This window comes from Pelmatolapia mariae, linkage group LG8 (genome assembly GCF_036321145.2).
Source record: "Pelmatolapia mariae isolate MD_Pm_ZW linkage group LG8, Pm_UMD_F_2, whole genome shotgun sequence".
NCBI lineage: Eukaryota > Metazoa > Chordata > Actinopteri > Cichliformes > Cichlidae > Pelmatolapia > Pelmatolapia mariae.
The window spans coordinates 30,063,606-30,083,893 of record NC_086234.1 but is presented as its reverse complement, the minus strand read 5'-3'; the positions used below and the strand labels follow the sequence as shown (position 1 = coordinate 30,083,893).

General features: G+C 42.8%; 1 protein-coding gene across 3 annotated transcripts in view; it reads right to left on the bottom strand.

Annotated features, from left to right (window-relative positions):
• jmjd1cb (jumonji domain containing 1Cb) overlaps nt 1-20,288 on the bottom strand; it is a 118,555-nt gene that overhangs the window by 46,133 nt on the left and 52,134 nt on the right. For 2 of the 3 annotated variants that reach the window (XM_063481779.1, XM_063481780.1), the window contains exon 2: nt 19,082-19,276. In XM_063481779.1, the coding sequence (XP_063337849.1) occupies nt 19,082-19,276 (195 nt within the window). Of the gene's footprint in view, nt 1-1,414; nt 1,625-19,081; nt 19,277-20,288 lie in introns of those variants that run through there. The other variant, XM_063481781.1, reaches the window with a different exon arrangement.

The following is a 20,288-nucleotide window of genomic DNA, read 5'->3' as shown; positions in this document are numbered from 1 at the left end:
GTGTTATAGCGAGAGACCGCTGTACTTCAAAGAATCTTCCTCCACCGGGGACAATATGGCACAACTGTGCTGTATACAACAGCACAAACAACACTCTGCTGGACACAGACATGATTCTACCTGAAACAGGAAATGACCTTTAAATCCAAATGAGGCTCAACTGTAAGTGAAAAGCTGTCTTAGTATCAGAGATATATGCTTCCATGGTGTTGAAAGCAAACGCTGCAAACGAGCAGCTCAGCTCTCTGAATAACAACATCGTCATCTGTAGGTTCTCTACACGAACAAAAGAGCGTGTTGGGCACTTTTCATGTTTGCGATGTCTAAAAACGCAAAAGATTTATAAGATTTGTAAATCTGATCTTGGTGCAGTGCTGCATTGGTGAGCAGTGTTGTCTAAGTGGGTCACACACACAACGGTTTCTACTCCAGAAATCCACAGGCTGTGTTCAAAGCTACTCATTACTTTGATGGTGGATGACTGGAGTTATCAAACCAAACTGCTGTCGTACATAGTAATGAACCGTTTAGCTCAGCTGCTGGAGGTCGAGGCCTTTCTGTCAATCAGGCCTGTAACAATGACAGGACTTTATTTGACACTCATTACATGTGCCCTGCAATTTGATACAAGGACGAGACATGCAATATTACATAGTCTCACAGCATATGCTTCTAATAAATTGTAGAATTTATTATATAGTTTCTAATAAACTCCTTTCATGCTTTGGCTGGATTTCACCTTTAGCACCGACCGCATGCATAAATATCCACAGCTCTTTAAGCGGTCTCATCATTACCATCATTCTTCCACATCCACAGCGATATGCTAATCTAATTCTCTGTAGTTTTGGAGAAGCAAACAGGATCAGCCGATCCTGGATCACCCAGCTGAGAGAGGGAGCTGCCTACATGTTCCTGGTTTGTCTCAAGGGTTAACTTCTCACTTCTTCTAACTGCGATTTCTGTCCGAGTTCACAAAAAAACAGATGAAATTGCTGCTAAACACATTTTAGTAACAGTAGTTACCACTGACCAGTATCCCATGTGATTATGAATCACACGCCCCGTGTACTGGAACACCTGTGTTAATACAGCATTTTATATTTGTTCATTACAGCTCTAACGGCAGCTTCTGCTCCACAGCAGTCATTACAGATGTAGGCCGGGCAAAGTACGTGACATTTTTTGGAGCAGGTATAAGTGAAGCAGCTCTCCAACAGACAAACACCCCAGAAGTCAACATCTAGGACAGAGCAGCATTCCCAGAATAGAAGCTCTGGGTAGTTTTTCACAGTTCACAGCCAGTATGTGTTACTCAAATCCGTTACTTCATCAATCAAACTCAGCCCTGCTTCAAAATGTAAACCACAACAGTTCTTCCAAAACAGCAGAGGATATAAAACTGTAACATTACCTCTGTCCTGCGTGTCCAAACTAACACTGAGAAGCGATGGCTTTGGAGAAAAACTAGCTTTGATCCAGCAACCGGGGGAGAGACAGGAAGAAAGGAAAGAAAAGGATGACGAAGTAAAAAAGAACGGGCGAGGAAGAGCAACAGAGTGCGGTTTCCTCCTGTGGTAAGAAGAGACAGATGGCCAAGAGGGAGAGAGAGCAGAGCGGAGGACTAGCTACACAGCCGACATTTTAACTGCTGCTGACGCAAGGAGGGAGAGAGATGAGAGAGAGGAGAGGGAGGGAGGAACAGAGGCAGGGCCGGCTGACACACACTTCCTCTCTCGCTCTCTCTGTGTGACGCAGGACTGTCCTATTTCCTCACAGCGCTCTTTGACTGAGTCTTTCACTTTCTCCCCACGCCTTTCAGATTTTTCCCTCTCCACCGACCCGCCTCACTTCTGCTCCTCTACTTCCTTCCCCTTCAGCTCCGTTTCATTCAATACAAGTTTACTGACAATCGTGTGTTTACAAAATGACAACATAGCAGGAAGGAGACAGTGCTACGTGTGCTCTTACTCCTGCTATGCTGGCAAAATGTTGCCCAGCATAGAGTTGCTGTAGTAGATCTAACGTGTAGGAAACAGTGACTGGTTGTGCTCAGAGGAGACAGCAGCAACGACCCTGTTACCTTCACATCCTCCAGGGCTGCTTAATATTTTAGCTCATAATTTATTTCTCACATACACATTAGGCAAAACGACAGTTCCCAAATGTGCCACTGATCTACAGTATTCATGTAGAAACAGTAAGTGGCAGTAACTTTTTTTGGTCTTCCTGCCTCTGTACACAACCAGGTGATTTCATAGCAAACAAGATGTGACTGTAAGAGTTTACTTGAAATCTGTTTTTTACATTTTAAATGACCCCATTTCTCCTTATATACATAAGACAAAATCAATAAAATACAGTTATCCAGTGTTTAATGATGAAACTACAACAGACGATCTACCAACAGCAGCCAGCCTCATTCATCACTCTGTGCTGTAAAACCTGATTGGAGTGTTTGAAAAGCCTCATTTAGTCAAAGTAAGCAATCAGCTGTTCAGTGACAATCGTTTCTAAAACCCTGGAGAGAAAGTTTAGAAATGGGACCAAAATGATCCAAAGAATGAGGGTCAAAGAGGTTGTTTTTATTAAATAGGTTGCATGATTGCACTATTTAAAACAAAACAAGGATAGAATAGATGAAACACTCTACCTTTCTCTAGGAGGAAGGATTAACTCTGTTCATACTCCCTAAACTTTATCAACTTAGATAGTCAGTTATCTCAGTTTATATGGAACAAAAAACAACCACGGATAAGGAAAGAAACCCTACAGCTACCTCAGACAATCAGTGGCCAATCCCTTCCAAATTTTCTACACTATTATTGGGCAGCAAATATTCGGCCATTGCTTAACTGGATGAATGGAGCCAGATTCAGGTGGGTAGCTCTGGAGGAGAGCTCAACTAAACAAACTTGTCTTGCAGCTCTACAGGTTATTCATTCATTTCAAATCTGGAATCAATTCAAAAGAGCCTTTAATCTTCCTGAGCTGTGGCTTGCTGCTCCAATAAGGAAAGCCCACCTGTTTACACCGTCAGTTAGAGACAAAGCATTTGACGACTGGCTGGAGTCAATGGGAGATAACAGGTTTGCTTCCTTTGCACAGTCGTCTCAAAAGTTTCAGGTTTTTTTAAGATATTTGCAGATTAGATGTTTTGTCTCATCGAATCCTGGATGTTAACCTTCACCTTCTCTGATGGAGATGATACTTAAAAATAAAATTGACTTGGAACAGATCCTAGGTGAAATTTTAGAGTGTTTAATGAATACAAGTTGACTTTCTTAGAGGGCCTTAAACATAGATGGGAGGGGAACTGGGACAAACAACACCAGAGACAACTTGGCTACAGGTTTTAAAGATCATCTCCACCTCATCAGTGTCTCTTAGGCACAAGGTCGCACATCGTCTCCACTGGTCTAAGGACAAACTTTCAAGGATCAAGACTGATGTGGACCCCAGCTCCACCCACTCTACTACTCATGTTTTGGTTGTGTCCAAAGTTACACGGAGTTCAATCTTTGAGGCTTACCGTATTTTCACGACCATAAGGCGCACTTTAAAGTCTTAGATATTCTTCAAAAAGTACGGCGCGCCCTATAGTGCAGTGCGCCCTGTGTGTTGTAATGAGGACGTAGTAGAGAACACCATGAGAACGCTAAAGGGTGAAGTGTGGGCGTTGACTGTAGCGGTATATACGATCGCACATACCTGTATAAAAGAACAGGTATGTGCGTTATATGCAGAACATCGTTGTTTTAACAACCCTGAAAATGGCAAAGAGACACGCTTACGAAGCACAGTTTAAACTGAAGGCCATCAGCTACGCGGGGGAACATGGAAATCGAGCAGCCGCGAGAGAATTTAAGATTAATGAATCGATGGTTCGCAAGTGGAGGAAGCTGAAAAACGAGCTGCAGCAGGTCAAGAAAACACAGCTGAGTTGGCCCGAGTTGGAGGAAAGACTCGAGCGGTGGATCATCGAGCAAAGAACGAGCGGGAGAAGCGTTTCGATGGTCACCATTCGGCTAAAAGCAGTTTCACTAGCTGAAGAAATGAAAATTGAACATTTCCAAGGAGGCCCGTCTTGGTGCTTTCGTTTTATGAAACGGTGCCATTTTTCCATCCGGACCAGGACTACGGTAGCGCAGCAACTTCCAGCGGATTATAAGGAAAAGCTGGCCATCTTCCGCTCCTACTGCAGCAAACACATCGGCGACAAAAACATCCAGCCCAGCCACATCACAAACATGGACGAGGTGCCGCTCACTTTCGACATCCCGGTGAGTCACACTGTGGAGAAGAAGGGGACCAGCACGGTAGCGATACGCACAACGGGGTATGAAAAGTCTTCTTTTACTGTTGTGCTAGTAAAGTGAAACTAAAACTAGTGAAACAAATGAACTGTGAGCTTGCTGTCATTCCGGGAGGCCTGACAAAGGAACTCCAACCGCTGGACATCGGTGTGAACCGCCCGTTCAAAGTAAGGCTGCAAGCGGCGTGGGAGTGATGGATAACCGATGGAGACCACAGTTTCACCAAGAGTGGAAGGCAGCGCCGGGCGAGTTACGCCACAATTTGCGAATGGATTGTAAATGCTTGGGCTAACATGTCTGCTGGCACTGTTGTTCGAGCTTTCGCAAAAGCCGGCATCATTTCCGAGGAGCCGCACGGCACGGAAAGTGACTCTGACAGTGAAGAAAGTGAAAGTGAACCTGGAATGTTTGATGGAGATTTAGCGCAGCTGTTCAATTCAGACACAGAGGATGAGGACTTCGATGGGTTTGATTGATGATAAAAATGTGAGTACCAAACTCAGTTTTGCTCCTGCTTTATTTTTAAATATGCACGCTTGTATGCTTGTGTGTTGTTGATGACGACGATTACCGGTAATAGAAATGTGAGTACCAAACTCAGGTTTACTCCCGCTTTATTTTTAAGCGGGAGTAAACCTGAGCATACGGTACTTGTATGCGCCCTATAACCCAGTGCGCCTTATGTGTGTGTTCAATACAGTAATGGCACACATAACTGTGACTGCGCCTTTTAGTACAGTGCGTCTTATGGTCGTGAAAATACGGTACTCCAAATTACAGGACCCACCAACCCCTCTGATTTCACTGTTTGGTCTGATTCCCTCTGATCCATCTCTGAATACGCGCGATTCGAACACGACTGCGTTCTCCTCTTTGCTGGCCAGAAGACCTATTCTGACCAGGTGGAAGGACCCTCGACCCCCAACATTTGGGAAGTGGACTAGAGACGTGATGAGAAGATTAGGTTCACCATCAGAGGGTGTGCTGGAAAATTCCATGGTTCCTGGCAACCATTCATTAGTTATGTTGAGAATATGTCAGCCTGTGATATGGTTTCATGATTATGTTGTGTTTGATGTGTATAGCCCACTGTCTGACATGTCTACAGATTTGTGCAGATCCTGAGTATATATCAGTGTTTGATTTTCTGTTTTTACGTGAGATCTGGTCTCACGGGGAGGGAAGCGGTGGGAGCAACGCTGTACGTTTACCTGCGTATGTTTATGTCTTTAACTGCTGGAAAAATAATAAAAAACAGCTGGATGAAAAAGAAGATGAGTGCCCCGATGCTGAACCCACCCACAGCATCACGCTTAGATTTATCAGCTGACCACAAACCAGATTTAGTAATCTGTCCATTGCTGCTCAGCAGGTTTATCCTCTACCACTGTAACAGCACATACACTGGTCCAGGTACTGGTCCATCTAACACACACTCACAGAGACACAGACACACACATTAAATCTTGTACAACAGACAACCAAAAACTGAAACAACTAAATCAAACAGCGTTGCCAACACATTCAGGTGTAGGATCCAGGTGTGCAGCAGGAACATTGTAATTGTACTTTCTATTTCTCAGCTTCACTAAACATGTGTGGTGCGGTTATCACTCATCAAAGTGAGTGGACTGAACTGCTTCAGCAAAAGGAGACAAACGTTTCATCTGCAGCCTGCACTACATAAAGGTAAGCTCTAATTACACATGCACACACAGATCCACAGGAGGCAGGAGATTACACTAGCCCTGCTCCATCTGCTCAGGGGGGGAGAAAGAGGGAGAGGAGGGGCTTTTTATTGACCCAATTTCAACCAAAACTACATCTGACGCGGTTGACTGGTTCTTCTCCAGGCTGGCTAACAAGCCTACAAGCAAGGCACGAGGCCCAAACTGTTTCAGGTCTGTGCATGTAGCCGCACTCCACAACTGCACACATGTGAGTGGAAGGATAGATAACCTATACAGGCAGGCACAGCTAGAGAGTCAGCTTTCAAAGGAGAGAGCTGCACCACACACACACACACACACACACACACACACACACACTCCTTTGTTCTCCTGTCATGATGAACAGAGCCAGTACAGTTGCCAGATAACAAGAATGCCTGCTGATACTCATTAGTGTGTGTGTGTGTGTGTGTGTGTGTGTGTGTGTGTGTGTGTGTGTGTGTGTGTGTGTGTGTGTGTGTGTTTTGCAGAGTGGGCAACTGTTGCTAGGTAACATAGCATGACTTGAGCAGTCTGTAGCCAGGAAGGAGAGTCGAGTCAAACAAAGATCTAACATACACACATTCATTCATTTTGGACATCCTTATATAAATCAGCAATTTCAGCTCTCATATCAGACACTCTGTCCTTTCTTTGTTCTTTGTCTAAAAACCGTGGTAAAATAAAACGTGTCAAAACAACTAGTGTCTTTATTCTTTCAGTAATATGGGAATGTTTAAGTGTGTGTTTTGATAGAGATATGGTGAGTTTTGCAGTATTAGTTATGGAAAAACACAGAAGCTTACAGCCAAGAAAAACTAGACAAAATATCTTCAACAGACTCTCATGAAACATGAAACATGTAGACATTGGTGCAACATGTACAATTCAAAACATGTGACCAACATTACAATTAAAAAAATGAGATTCAGATAGCTCTCTATTCTTATTTCCTTAAACTTCATTCTTCATAAAGATGATTCATCTGAAGGGCTCACACGGAAACAGACTTCAAAAGTAATGATCCAGTGTCATTACAAAGAATGACACAGCACTAATAAACTAACGACTTTAAAGTGCACTTTAATCAGCCCGTTTGGCAAACAATCTAAACAATGTTTCAACACATACTTACTACTTTTACCTCATGTTTCATTACCTCCATCTCATTATTTCACCGCTACTACTATGCTGTGCAAAAAGTCTTAAGCCTTTATGTCTTTATATTTTGCTATAAAAATGAGAAAAACTGTTAGTTATCAAAGTATGCGTCTTGTAAGTAGTCTTCAGAAAAATTACATCCATCTGTCTCTCTATATATAGACACACACACACACACACACACGTTTACCTTCCTTACCCCACCAACCAGTAAACTCTCCCCTCCCTCTTGTATCATGTGGCCAGTGGATTTCACTACATCTTTGAAGGCAGTCTGCAGTGAGGCTCTTTAATGAGTTCACACAGTGCTCCTGGTAGATACAGAGATGATGTAATAGCTGGATCAGAGATGCAACAGAGGGTTTAATGTGAACACAGAGAGGCTGAGCAGACAGACAGACGTACAGCCCAGGACAACTAAGACTCTTAAGAACATCAGTCCCTGTCTCACCCTTTAAACACCGGTCTCTCTCTCTCAGTCTCTTAGTGATACTGTCTTCCTCCCTGCTGGATCTCTCTGTGGTGTCAGATGTGTTTTCGTGTCAGAGCTGGAGGAGCTCACAGCAGAACTGTACCAAATAAATCAAAACATGTCACAGCTGGACGACGGAGCTAATAACTGCTTTTTAAAAGCTAAAATGTAACCACGTATGCCAACTAACACAAAAAATAGTTCAGCTGAAAGCCTTTATGTGAATGTGTGTTTTGTTCAAGATGGCTGATATCAGGCCCATGTGTGCCAAGAGGCCATGTAACAGGATTGCTTCATTATTTCCTCTGCTGTTGTGTAACGCTGGCGTTTTGCTTCAGTAACAGGGTCGTGTCAGTGGAGGAGTGTGGTGGGCAGGGGGTGGTGGGGTGCAGTGTGTCACTATGGAGAAACCAGAACAGTACAAACCTCTGTGGATGAACACAGCCGCCACGAGCTGTGTGTGTGTGTGTGTGTGTGTGTGTGTGTGTGTGTGTGTGTGTGTGTCATGCTGCTGCTCTATAGTAAAGGATGTAGTTACTAATGGACTTTCCTACTACAGCACTGCAGAAACTTCATCTGATTTCTCTCAAACTGTGTTGAAATGTTGCACCAATCAGGTGCATTTTCAAGATCACTCACAGATATTTCCGTCTACCTTTATTTGCATTTACTTTTTTAAATCTTCTATATAATGTCTTTAAAGTGTCTCCTCTTCCACAATGTGCCAGTCCAATCACGTTTCCCTGTTTCTAACTCTGTTAACACAAACAAACCGACTGCTGGGTTACATCACTGAGGCCAAATGCAGCTTCTGAACAGCTTCAGTCACACTGAGTGAAGCTGCACTGGTGCTGTGAGTGCGCTGGTAGAGCAGAAACGTGCTAAATAGGAACCAGTCAATTTACCACTTAACTTATTCAAAGACAATCAACACCTTCCACTACACTGGTTTAAGAGTTGGACACTGTAAGTGTGCACAACAAGTCTAAGATTTCCTCATCAAACACTGTGGACGCCACAAACACCCTCTGTGATGTAAATGCACTAGAAGCAACAGATGGTGTCCTGGCCCAGTCCTCAGGGACGGTGCTGTGAAACTGACAGAGGTGTTTAGTTTTTCATCACAGTGGACTATCCCCACCTGCCTTAGGACATCCACTACAGCGCCAGCTCCCAACATCCTGGTGTAAACTGTCTTAGGGACTACAGACCAGTGGCTCTAACAACAATACTCAAAAGCCCTGAGAGGCTGATCTTCAAGTTCAGTCGACACACTCTGCTCTGAAAGCATACACACTGAAAACCAACAACATCACAACTCTATCCATGCAATACTATTCACTGTTATTTATTATTTACACAAAAACAACACTTTTAGGGAACTATTATGGTCATTTTTATTTTCTTTAGTTGAGACAAAAAACTAAAATCTTGACAGTTACTATTAAAACATCACAGAGGGAAAGGGCACAAAGACAACGAGCTCCAGCCAAAGCTCAGTGCAAAACCAGGAAATGAGCATGATCTGACTAAAGAGGCCGACACACAGGAGGTGACGAGCATGACCATGAAATGTTAGTGAGATTCAGCACCTTACAGTAATGTGAAATGTGCAGGTGCTCAATTAAATCACACACCTTAAAGATAAGTTTAAATGGCCATGGGTAGTAAATACACTAGAGGGCTGCCCAGTTATTGTCATTTATAGTGACCTCTTATCAGCTTCAAAGTGATAAAACCCATAAAGCCCATAAATCCTCTTTTGAAGCAATTAATATACATATATATATACTACAGTTAAGCTGGAGCTTTCCTTCATCTTGCTTCATCTCCTTCAAGTTCAAGAGACAAACCAAACAAAGACCAACACCAGCTCAGCTCAGGACTGACGGAGGAAACAACAGCTGTTTCGTGTTGAACCCATCAAACCACAATGAAAACTAAAATCAGTTCTGGCCTTACTGAGGCTTTGGGTTGTTTGCATTTCCACCCTCTGCTTTGAACAGCAGACTGAAAATTTGCATCGAAACAGGTGCATGGAAATGTGCTGTGGTTAACATGACGGTCTGTCAGATACATGGAAAATATTTGAGACATTTCTGTGCAATATCCTTCTGTTTATTATTATCATCATCATCAATATTATCATTATTATTATTATTATTATTATTATTTTATTACTGTAGAATTCAACAGGTCTGTTCATTTAACTTATTTGGTACTGTGATTTTTGTAAACGGACCAAACTTCAGTCAGGAGAACAACTGAGATAATCCATCTACAATACCAGGTTAGTCATTAATGTACTGCTGCATGGGCTGGGCTGGAGTTACAGCAGAAGGTTTTAAAAACTGAGCTTTAACCTCCTAAGACCCGAACTCTTCCACGGCATGCATTTTTAATTTCTCTTTGATATTTGGGCATATTGGGACCCGATGAATGTAAAAACAAAGAATTACCAGATTTTTATTTCTGAGAAAAATGAGGTCCACATATGAGGATATTTGTTTCAAATTTTGATAAAACAGAGGCAGTATACAGTCCTTGTAAGTAGGGATGGGTATTGATAAGATTTTCACGATTCTGATTCCATTTTCGATTCTGTTTAACGATTCGATTCTCTTATCGATTCTTTTTAAAAAGGAGAACACTAAGGTCGACTAGCTTAGAACTTTGTTTTATATCTTCTCTTTGAACAAGATAGAAATTTAGGAGTAACATGGCCTTACAAACCCAACAGTGAGATCTTAAAAGATCCACAGCGGCTCTTCAATGGGGTGTCACAGGGTCCCCGGGGAAAAAAATTGTAAATGTAAAACAATAAAATAAATATTCTTCTGTAGCAATAACAAAGTATAACATAAATTATTCTGTAGCAATTACACAAGAATATCCAGTAATGTCCCTGCCTACAATTAAACACATTCACTTACCGAAAATCGGGGGCATCTGCTGTGGCAAATGGGTGCAAGCCTTTGACCACAAACTTAGTCACTGCTCGGTGACATTCTGGCCTGAAAGGAGACGCTACCGGTAGACTGCAGCAAGAACTGCCAGCATCTGAGCCAGCCAGACTCTGTCTCTCTCATCATGGTCACCTAAATGCACAGTAATGGTAGGTTTTGTAATAAGGCAGATCGCGCTAACATAATATGCACTGTTAGTTGATTATTTACCTGCCGCATTAACGGGAGAGGACGTGCAAACGTTACCGCTGCTGCTGCGTTGAGATTCACGAGTCCGGAGTGGAATTAAAAACACGACATTCATTTAAGGTCATCGCGTGTTTTGTGAGCAAATGCTTTTGCATATTCGTAGTGTTTCCTCCCTTAAATGAAATATCTACTTTGCAAGTATTGCAAGTTGCCCTGTTGTCATCCGTTCTCATAAAGTATGACCAAACTTTTTAGCGTTTGAGCCGCCATGTTTCCTGCCAGGTAAATGACGCGCCGCAACGTGGTGACGTCATTCGGGGCGACTGGAATCGATAAGGGAATCGTTTGCAAAAATGGCAAACAATTCCAAGGAATTGAAACAATGGGAACCGGTTCTCAACAAGAACTGGTTTTCGATACCCATCACTACTCGTAAGTGGATATCAGGCCCTGTTAGAGCAAAATTTAGTATTTCCGTCTAAACAACCCAAAATGTGATGTCCCCATAGGTGGACGCCAGGTCGCAGGAGGTAAAAATGAACAGTGGTAATAAAAACAGTGATCACTGACTGTTTTTGTTCAGATTACATAGAACAAGATACAAAGCATTAAAACATGTTAAAAACACAACAACCTTCATAAACACAGAGTAGTTTGGACCAGGAATTCATTACGTCATCACTTAAAGAGCGGATATCCTTTTACGATTGAGCGGTTAACCTAAATAAGAACCACAACTTTAAAATAATGATAAATGGTAAATGGCTACATTTATAAAGTGCTTTTGTAGTTTTTGGTTCAAATTTTAGTTTAAGTCATTTAAGAGACAAATAAGCAGCAACAACGTAAAGCACAAAATGTAAGCTGTGTCTACTGCAAGAACGAGAAAACAACACGGGCGGTTACAACACTGTGTACAATATTTCAAGGAAGCATTTAGGAGTCACAGGGACCAGACAGGAGTAAGTGTTTGCTACTACCTAACTGCAAACAGCAGAGTGAAGTTACAGAAACGCATGGTTTGGGAAAACATGCGACATAGTGAAGATGTTCAACCCTTAAAATGTTTAATTGTGTTTGTATCTCTGCTGTATGGAAGCAGAGAACAGCAAAACTACAGTCAAAAGAGGCAAAAGCAAGTCCTGTCTCACATAAAACTTTATCTGGAAAAACTCCCATTAATGTGCCATAAGACTCATTTCCCACACCACGCATACACACACCCCAACACACACAAAGTGAATGGGGAGGATGAGCGCTTCCTCTACAGTCCTGTTAATAACAACAAAGTGAGGGGAAAGCACACACAGCTGTGTGTGTGTGACCGTATTTAGATGTGTACATTTTTCTTCCATACAACAGTGCAGCCTGGGAGCAGCTGTTATATTTATATGTAATGAGCAGACACCAACATGCAGGACGAGGCATGCTTTCACAGACAAAGAGGAATGGCACCTAAAGGTCACTTTTCTCTGGGCTCAGCAGAAAACAATCACAGGAACAAGCTATATGTGTCTGCACACAAGTGTAGTGTGAGCAGCACATTTGCAAAGTAGCTGCAGCACCGGTGCTCCATCTCTGTCAAACAGGAGGCATTCAGGCACAGAATTAAGCTGTTTTCTCCCAGACCTCAGTATGTAACGACTATTACTGGGAGGGAAAAACAAAAGAAACTAGATTTCAAGCAGAAAGATCATCTCCTGGTCTTGTTTTAGGCTGGACACTGAGGATGAGCTTTGTCAGACAGCAGGTCTAATTACCAAAGTACATGCAAGTACAAGAGGCACAATATACATTTACTGTAGCAAAATTCTTATTTTCAGCTCAAATCTGCTAATTATTAATTATTTCATCATTAACTGTTCCTGACTCATCACGTCTCCATGTTAGGGTGTAATTATTGTGGTATGTGGTTCTTTTATTTCTCTGCTTTTTATCCAATATTCAGACACCAGTGGGTGCATCGGTAAAAACTGGAGGTTAGTAACTAGCCCAACTATACTTAGACTGGTGCTGCAGGCTGATGTCTGAAGTTCACATTTGTGTCCACAAAAAGAACCTAATCAAGCATTTGTAACGACTGCAATGAGAGGCAGAGAAAGACCGTAAAAGTATCCATGTATCATGACGTTTTATCTCAGTTCAGTTACGCTGTTCTCATGCCAAATCACAATAGCAAATGCCTCAAGGTGATTTTTATATTGTAAGATAAAAACCCTACAATGTTACAGAGAAAACCCCAACAATCAGGTGACCTCTGTATGGAGAAACCAGTCCCATGCATTGCTCAGGTGTGACTTTGACCCACTCACCACACAGTCTATAAATCCCAAATGCTGCGTGGGACCCTTCTATGAGCTTTAGTTCTTCCCACAGATTCAGGTCAGGTGACTGTCTGGGTCGTTCTAGCAGCTTTACTTTCTGTCTCTGAAAGTTACAAACTTTGGAATCAATGTCTTGCTGAAACCTTGTTGGTATGGTGTTTTTAGGCTGAGGCCTTTTGACCAAACATGGTGTGTATTACAGCATTCGATTTGGGTTTATCTGACCAAACTATATTCTCCCATATTGTCGTTTCACTAAGATTGCCATTATGCGACCAGGATGCAGGTTCAGATAAGAAGCTGTATACTTGCACGATATGCAAACCTCCTTTTTTGGGCTGGTCCATTAGGGGTCGCCTCAGCAGATCATCTGCCTCTACCTCACCCTCTCCTCCATGAACCTTGTGCGTGGTGTTCCACTTTTCCTCAATAAATGCTAAATTAAAAGCCCTCACTGAAGTAATTTTGAGGAAGGAAAAAACCAAAACAAAACAGGGGAGTGGGGGTGAAATTAGACGCAACAGAGACACATAGACAGTGTTGTTCAGCTGTATCTATGGGAGACTAGAGGAAAGCAACATACAGCCAGAGGAAAACAGAGCAAAGTAAACACAAGAGAGCTAAATTAAAGCCAAATGTCCGTGTGTGTGTGCGTGCGTGTGTGTGTGTGCGTGTGTGTGTGTGTGCGTGTGTGTGTGTGTGTGCGTGTGTGCGTGTGTGTGCGTGTGTGTGTGTGTTGGGACTCTGGGGGATGGGACCTGTCTTGGTGAGTTATGGAGCGGGTGTAAGCTGGGTGGGGTCACTGGGAACTCTACAACATAAGAGACCCAACCCTAAACATGCAGCCTGTGGCAGGTCCTGTCTCAGGCACATTCACCTCATATACAGTTGTGGTCAGAAGTTTACATACAGTCATCATAAACATGAATGCCAAGTTAACTCTGGGCTTGTCGTATTTCTTTGAACAGCTATTTTTCCAGGGTGGGACGATGGTACAGCACACAGACTCTAAAAATCAAGAACTAGGTGCACAAGTTTGAATTGATTTTGGATTTTCTCAAATACACACAGAGTCAACAGTATATATGCAGGCTCACATATGGCTACACAAACATGTCTTGTAACTTGACAAGACAAAGGCCTATTAACTTCTCATTAGTGTTCATGATTTGCTACAGCTGGCAGTTTGACAGCAGTCATTGATTGACCAATACTCAGAACAACGGGAAAGTCCAAGGAGCAAGATGTAAGAAGCAAAGTTGGAGATTTACAGAAGTTAGGAGGATCTCTTGTAGCCATGTGTAAACAACTGCAGATTCCAGACTCATTTCAAACAATTATATGTACATACAGGCTACTGAGACGTGTCAACGCTTCTGAAAGGACCCAAACTGTCACTTTCAGATGAGAACAAACTCATTAAACGTGCGACTTTGTGCCTAACAATGACCTACGATTATAGATATTAAAAAATAACCAGTTTTATGCATTTATGTGCCTTTAATATATCATAAAGGCATTGCTGGCTTTTTGTTTCACTGCCAATAGGGAAACAGGCCAAATAGCTCTACAGCATGGCATGTAATGAATATGATGATACGCAACATTTTCTTGTTATTGTAAAGTTTATTACAACAATGTAACATTATGTCCTTATGTATAATTGGATGTGTGTCAATAACTGGGCTGTGACTCAGACACAATGATATCAAACTACATAAATGGGATTTCTGTTAAGTGTTTGTTTGTTTGTTCAAATCCAAATGATGTAACAGTGAGAGGGTACCTGGTGTGAACCTGGAGTTTACACCCCCAGGCTGAAAGTAAGACGAATGTGGAGCTTACAAAAAAAAGACACTCTTCACATTTATCATAAGACAATGCAAAGAAGAAATTACAAAAGAGAAACGTCAAATGAAACTTTGGGATCTATGAGAGCATAAAATCAGAAAGAGTGGAGAAAGGACATGAGCTTTTTTACTCAGCAGGTTTCGTTCACAGCTAACACAAAAACAGGAATATATTTAAGCTTTGAATGTAGCTAACACTTGAGCTATGGTTATCAGACTACAGATCCTCCTACAGCCGCACCTACAACTGCTACAGCTGTTACTACTGCCAGCAATTCATATTCTATTAATACTCACACACAATTTTCCTTTACCGCTGGGTCGACTTCTGCTGTCATCATGCTGCTTTTGTTCTTTACATCTAATAATCTGACAGCTAACAGAACGATCTGGCGTCTGTGGAGGTTTCCACACCATAGCTTTGGTGAATAATTACACACCTCCATGGACAATCTGCAAACTTCATCCAAACTATGGTTAACTCTTGCTAGAGACCTCGAAGAAACTGATGCACATTTTACTGTCATACTGAAGATGAAACATAGAGATGACAGCAGCAATGGACATGGTTGTATAGCTTATGTATAGCTTATGTATAGATGTGCATTTCAGTATATTAGCAGTACAATAAGTTGGAGGACACATGGACACCCACAGAGACACTGAGACTAGCAGATCCTCCCATATCACAGCAGCTCTGCAAACAGACTTACACAAACACATGTATGTACCACACAAATACATAATCAGTCCAGACTTTTCTGTAAACTCAGAGTGAGCTTCAAAACAAACCAAAAAAAAAACCCCACACTGAGAAAAGCTCAGACAGAGAGATGAATCGCAATAATTAACAGTGAATTAATACTGATGAGCGCAACAGCCCCTCTGTGTGTGTCTGTGTGCACACTTATACATCTTTGTGAGGACCAAAAATTCAACAGTTACTATACTTGTGGGGACCAACAGTCCCTTATGGGGTCCAAATGGCCGTCAAACAACTTTTGAAGGCATGTTTGAGGCTCAAATTGTGGTTTTAGTAGCAGGGTCACAGTTAGGTTATGGTTAGGGTTAGGGTGAGCATAGGGAAGGCATTATGTCAATTAGATGTCCTCACTAAGATATAAAAGCCAAGTGTGTGTGCGGATAGTTATGCAACAACAAAGCGATCTGCTGGGTCCACTCGCCTGCTCGTCTACTTCTGTCTCTCTGTCTAGCAGCTGCTGCTGGGGCTGAAAATTCAGGCAGCATGGACCCACGTGAGGTTTTAAAGGCAAGTCAAAGCCACACACTGGAGAACAAAGTGCTTGGAAGTAGTGCAAAGGACTCAGTGTGAGCCTGTGAGTGGCCTGAGTGATGAGGGTTACTCAGACCATGGCTCAGATTGGTGAGGTGAGTGGGTAGGGTGGGGTTTGCTGACAGTCCGAGTGGCTGTTTGAGAGTCTGTAGATGTGAGCCCTGACTGACCTGAGGCGCCAACCAGAGGGCAGCAGGTCAATCAGGTATGAGTCTGTACTATATTTCAATGTTGTTGCTATGGCAATAGCAACAGTGTGATCAATCTGTGAGAAACGGGAGGAGCAGTAAGAGAGGCAGAAAAACAACCAGGAAAAAAGTGTGCGTGTGTGTCTTTGAACTCTTATCTACAATGTGTGTGCCAGATGGCGCTGTGCACTCTATTACATAACCAAAACAGTGAATCACATTTGTACGCACACAGAGAAAAGAGCACACAGTCTGAAACTAAATGACATCAGTGTCAAACATTTACGAAGCAAATCCTCCAATAAGTGACAAACCCAAAAACACTCAGCTGTGACACTGAGAATAGGAGCTCACAGCTCAGCACCAGCAGACCCACAGGATCATCTCCTCATACAAGTGGTGCGACATCGAGACAGCGGCATAAACACCACGGCAACCACACTGCCACCACACCAAAGTGTGTGTATGACACAAGCCGCAGAGCAGACCGAGCCTCACGTGATCACTGACACACACTTTGAAGGCCACTTACAGACAAATGTAGTTTGACTAAGGTGAAACTTTGTCCAAAGCCATCTCTGTGGCTCTGCCATTGGCTAAGAGACTGAGGATGTTGGGCTCAGTCCTCTCTTGGATCTAATCTGTGCTTTTCACAGATGATGTGATTCTGCTGACTTTATCCAGTGATGACCTCCTGCTTGTGCTCGTGCTACTGGAGCCCTTGTAGAGTGTGAAGCAGCTGGGATGAGGATTAGCACTTCCAAGTCTGAGGCGGGGCTTCTCGGTTACCTAAACTCCTCCCCAAGCAGAGGACTTCAGGTAACCATCAAGTCGCCCATATTCTGCTGCTTATCTGAATTTGAGTTGCGAGGGCAGCACCCTAAGAAAGGAAACCTAGACCCTCCCTCTTGCCAGCCACCTCCTACAGCTTATTCCGGGGAACGCCGCAGCGTTCTCTCATCTCAGGGCCTCCTCCTGGTCCAGTAGGCGACTGCCTCAGCTGGCTCCTTTCGATGTGGAGTAGTGGCTCCACTTATATCTGCGATCTCATTCTTTCGCCTTTCAACAATTAACAATAACAGTATTAACAAAAAGATCAGGCACAGTTGAACAGATTCATGACATTTCTCAACTACAGTGCTCCATCTGATGGCAAATGGCTGCATAACATTTAGGACAACAATTTACCTGGGCCTGATTTTAATTGTAAACCAATTAGATTAAAGGACTAGTAAGTCTGGTACAAACGACTGACAATAGCAAAGACTAGTCCTCCAGTTAACTAGTCACGCACATCCCGACTTCATCTTTACCTCAATGACTGTATAGTGCCCAGGTTCTGTTGCTGCAAAACAACCCAAATCATCCCCCACCATATTCTCCAGTTGGTTTCTGCTGAACAAAGCACTGGGAATTATGGCCAAGCATCTCCATTTTGGTCTCGTCTGGCCAAAAGACCTTGTTCCAGGACTCCTGTGGATTTTTCAGACACAGCTTTGCAAACCTACGCTGTGCTGCCATGTTCTTTTTTTTTTTTAAGCGTACTGTCATGAACATTTATCATGGTCACGGAGCCAAAGATCCAGGTCTATGTCTTTCCTCTCCAATGTTTCGGAGCACTGCACTCTGAATCTGCTGGGACGTCCACTCCTGGAAAGTTTGCCCCGCTGTGTAAATACACCTCTGAATGCTCCACACCAAACTGTCACAACCGCTGCTTCCACACAGATCGTCACACTTGCTGATCATAAATGAATTTAAAATCATATATTAGTTCATTTAAAAGAGATTTTAGAGGAATTGACATATTGTCACAATCACTGGAATCAGCCTTTGTTTGTGGCTTTAATCAGTAAACACAACAACAGTGATCAACATACGTCTCTTTTCAATATTACTACACACCTGAACATAGTAACAAAGTATCCACTGTGCCATAATATGGTAGTGTATTATTGATCTGTATCAACTATGCACCCTCCTAACTCACAGCTATGATCACGGGGTGTAAAGATTATTAGAAGAAAGCAGATAATAATCCATAAGAAACAGTTTGTCATCACTATTGTTCACAGTCATCATCATCATCATCATCATCATGCAGCAGGCAGCTACACCTGCTAGCTGCGTGCTACAGAGAGCCAGATGAGACAAAGCTAACATGAGTTTTTACTGATGACAGAATAATTTGTGCCACACAATCAGACCACGTGGATAATGAGAATAATCCAGGTTCATACAAGTTGCAGCAGCTGTGACTGTGCAGAAAACCTAACCCTGGACACCAGCTGCAGAGGACGCATGTGAGTAATCATAGCTGAGCAGCTGAAGAACTTAAAACTTCATCAGTTCACTGATGATTGACAGGAAATGGAAAAGCATGACATGCCAACCAAACAACAGCAAGAGACAAACAAGTTTATAGAAAAGCTTGTAAACAGCAACACCTTTATGCAAAACCACAGAGACAATCCACATAGCAGCAGATTAAAGTGCAGAGAGAACAGAATACTTGGAGCTCCACGCTGTGGGAGATGCGTAACAGCATAGTCAACTTGGCTGGCCAGTATCATTATCGTGCCCAGCCTATAAATAGCAAACACAGGTCTTACCAGGGCAGGCCACTGTATGTGTTTGGCCTTGGATCCCTGCAGTAGGCCTCCTGCTCCTCCTCCTCCTGCTGCTGCTGTGCACTCCTTCCTCTTGGCCCAGACCAGCTGATGCTCTAGTAGAAACAGCTGGAAATCCTCATAGACCTTCACCCACTCCCTCTTGTCCCACTCCTGGTCATCAAACTCCACATATACCTGTACACGACACAGCAGAAGGAAAACACACAAAAAACTGTTAGTAACCGATAAAATTAACGCAATGAGTATCGTTTGGTTTAGCTCATCAAGACCCACATTAAACATCTGTTACACACAGGAAGAGGAGGAAGAGGAGTTAAAAGGACAAAGAGTAATATCTCTCACATATAATGTAAATAAGTAGGATTTACAGACAGATAACGCTGGATAATAAAACAATAAAGATAATTATCATGAAATAAGATAACCTCGATATAAGTATGACGCGATCAATAGAACGTTAGAAACTCATTCCACCCATGTTTGGACAGACAACGTGACAGACCAATGACAACCATAATAGCACCTCACAGAACCAATCACGTGGCTGGAACAGACTTCAGGTTAGGTTGATTTACTCAGACAAAAGTAGGAGCAGCCAGCAGAAGCACACGTGCTAATGTTTGGGCTGCAGCAGCCGTACACTCCAGCACGCTGGGAGCGTCAAAACATGGACAGTGACAGAGTTAATGACCACGAATCCAACAGGAAGAAAGAAGAGAGCGACATGCGCCAAAGCATGTTTCCATAAAAGGCAGGTAATGCCTCAAATCATGTTTACCACCGTGCAGAGCAGACTTTACAGTCCCAGACATTTGGACAGGCACTTTGTCCACACAACATAAGACATACAGTAACATCACAAATGCAACTTGATCCTGAGTATAGAAGGACAGTCGCACAGCTGAGCCACAGATGAGCCTCACTGACCACCTCGCTCATGTTTAGTTCAAATGACTCAGAGGTCGACTGCATGTATGCAGACACAGAGCACGTACGATAAGTCTGATCAGTCTGCAGCTGTTCTTTAGTATTCAAACGCTGCATTGCTGACATCAGAAGATAGTCCAGTGACTGACTGTTGCACATGTTTGTGTGTGTGTGTGTCTGTGTCTGTCAGGTAGTGATCATCTCTCTCTCTCTCTCTCTCCATCCTCATCATTTACTCCCTCTCTCTCTCTCATCTGCC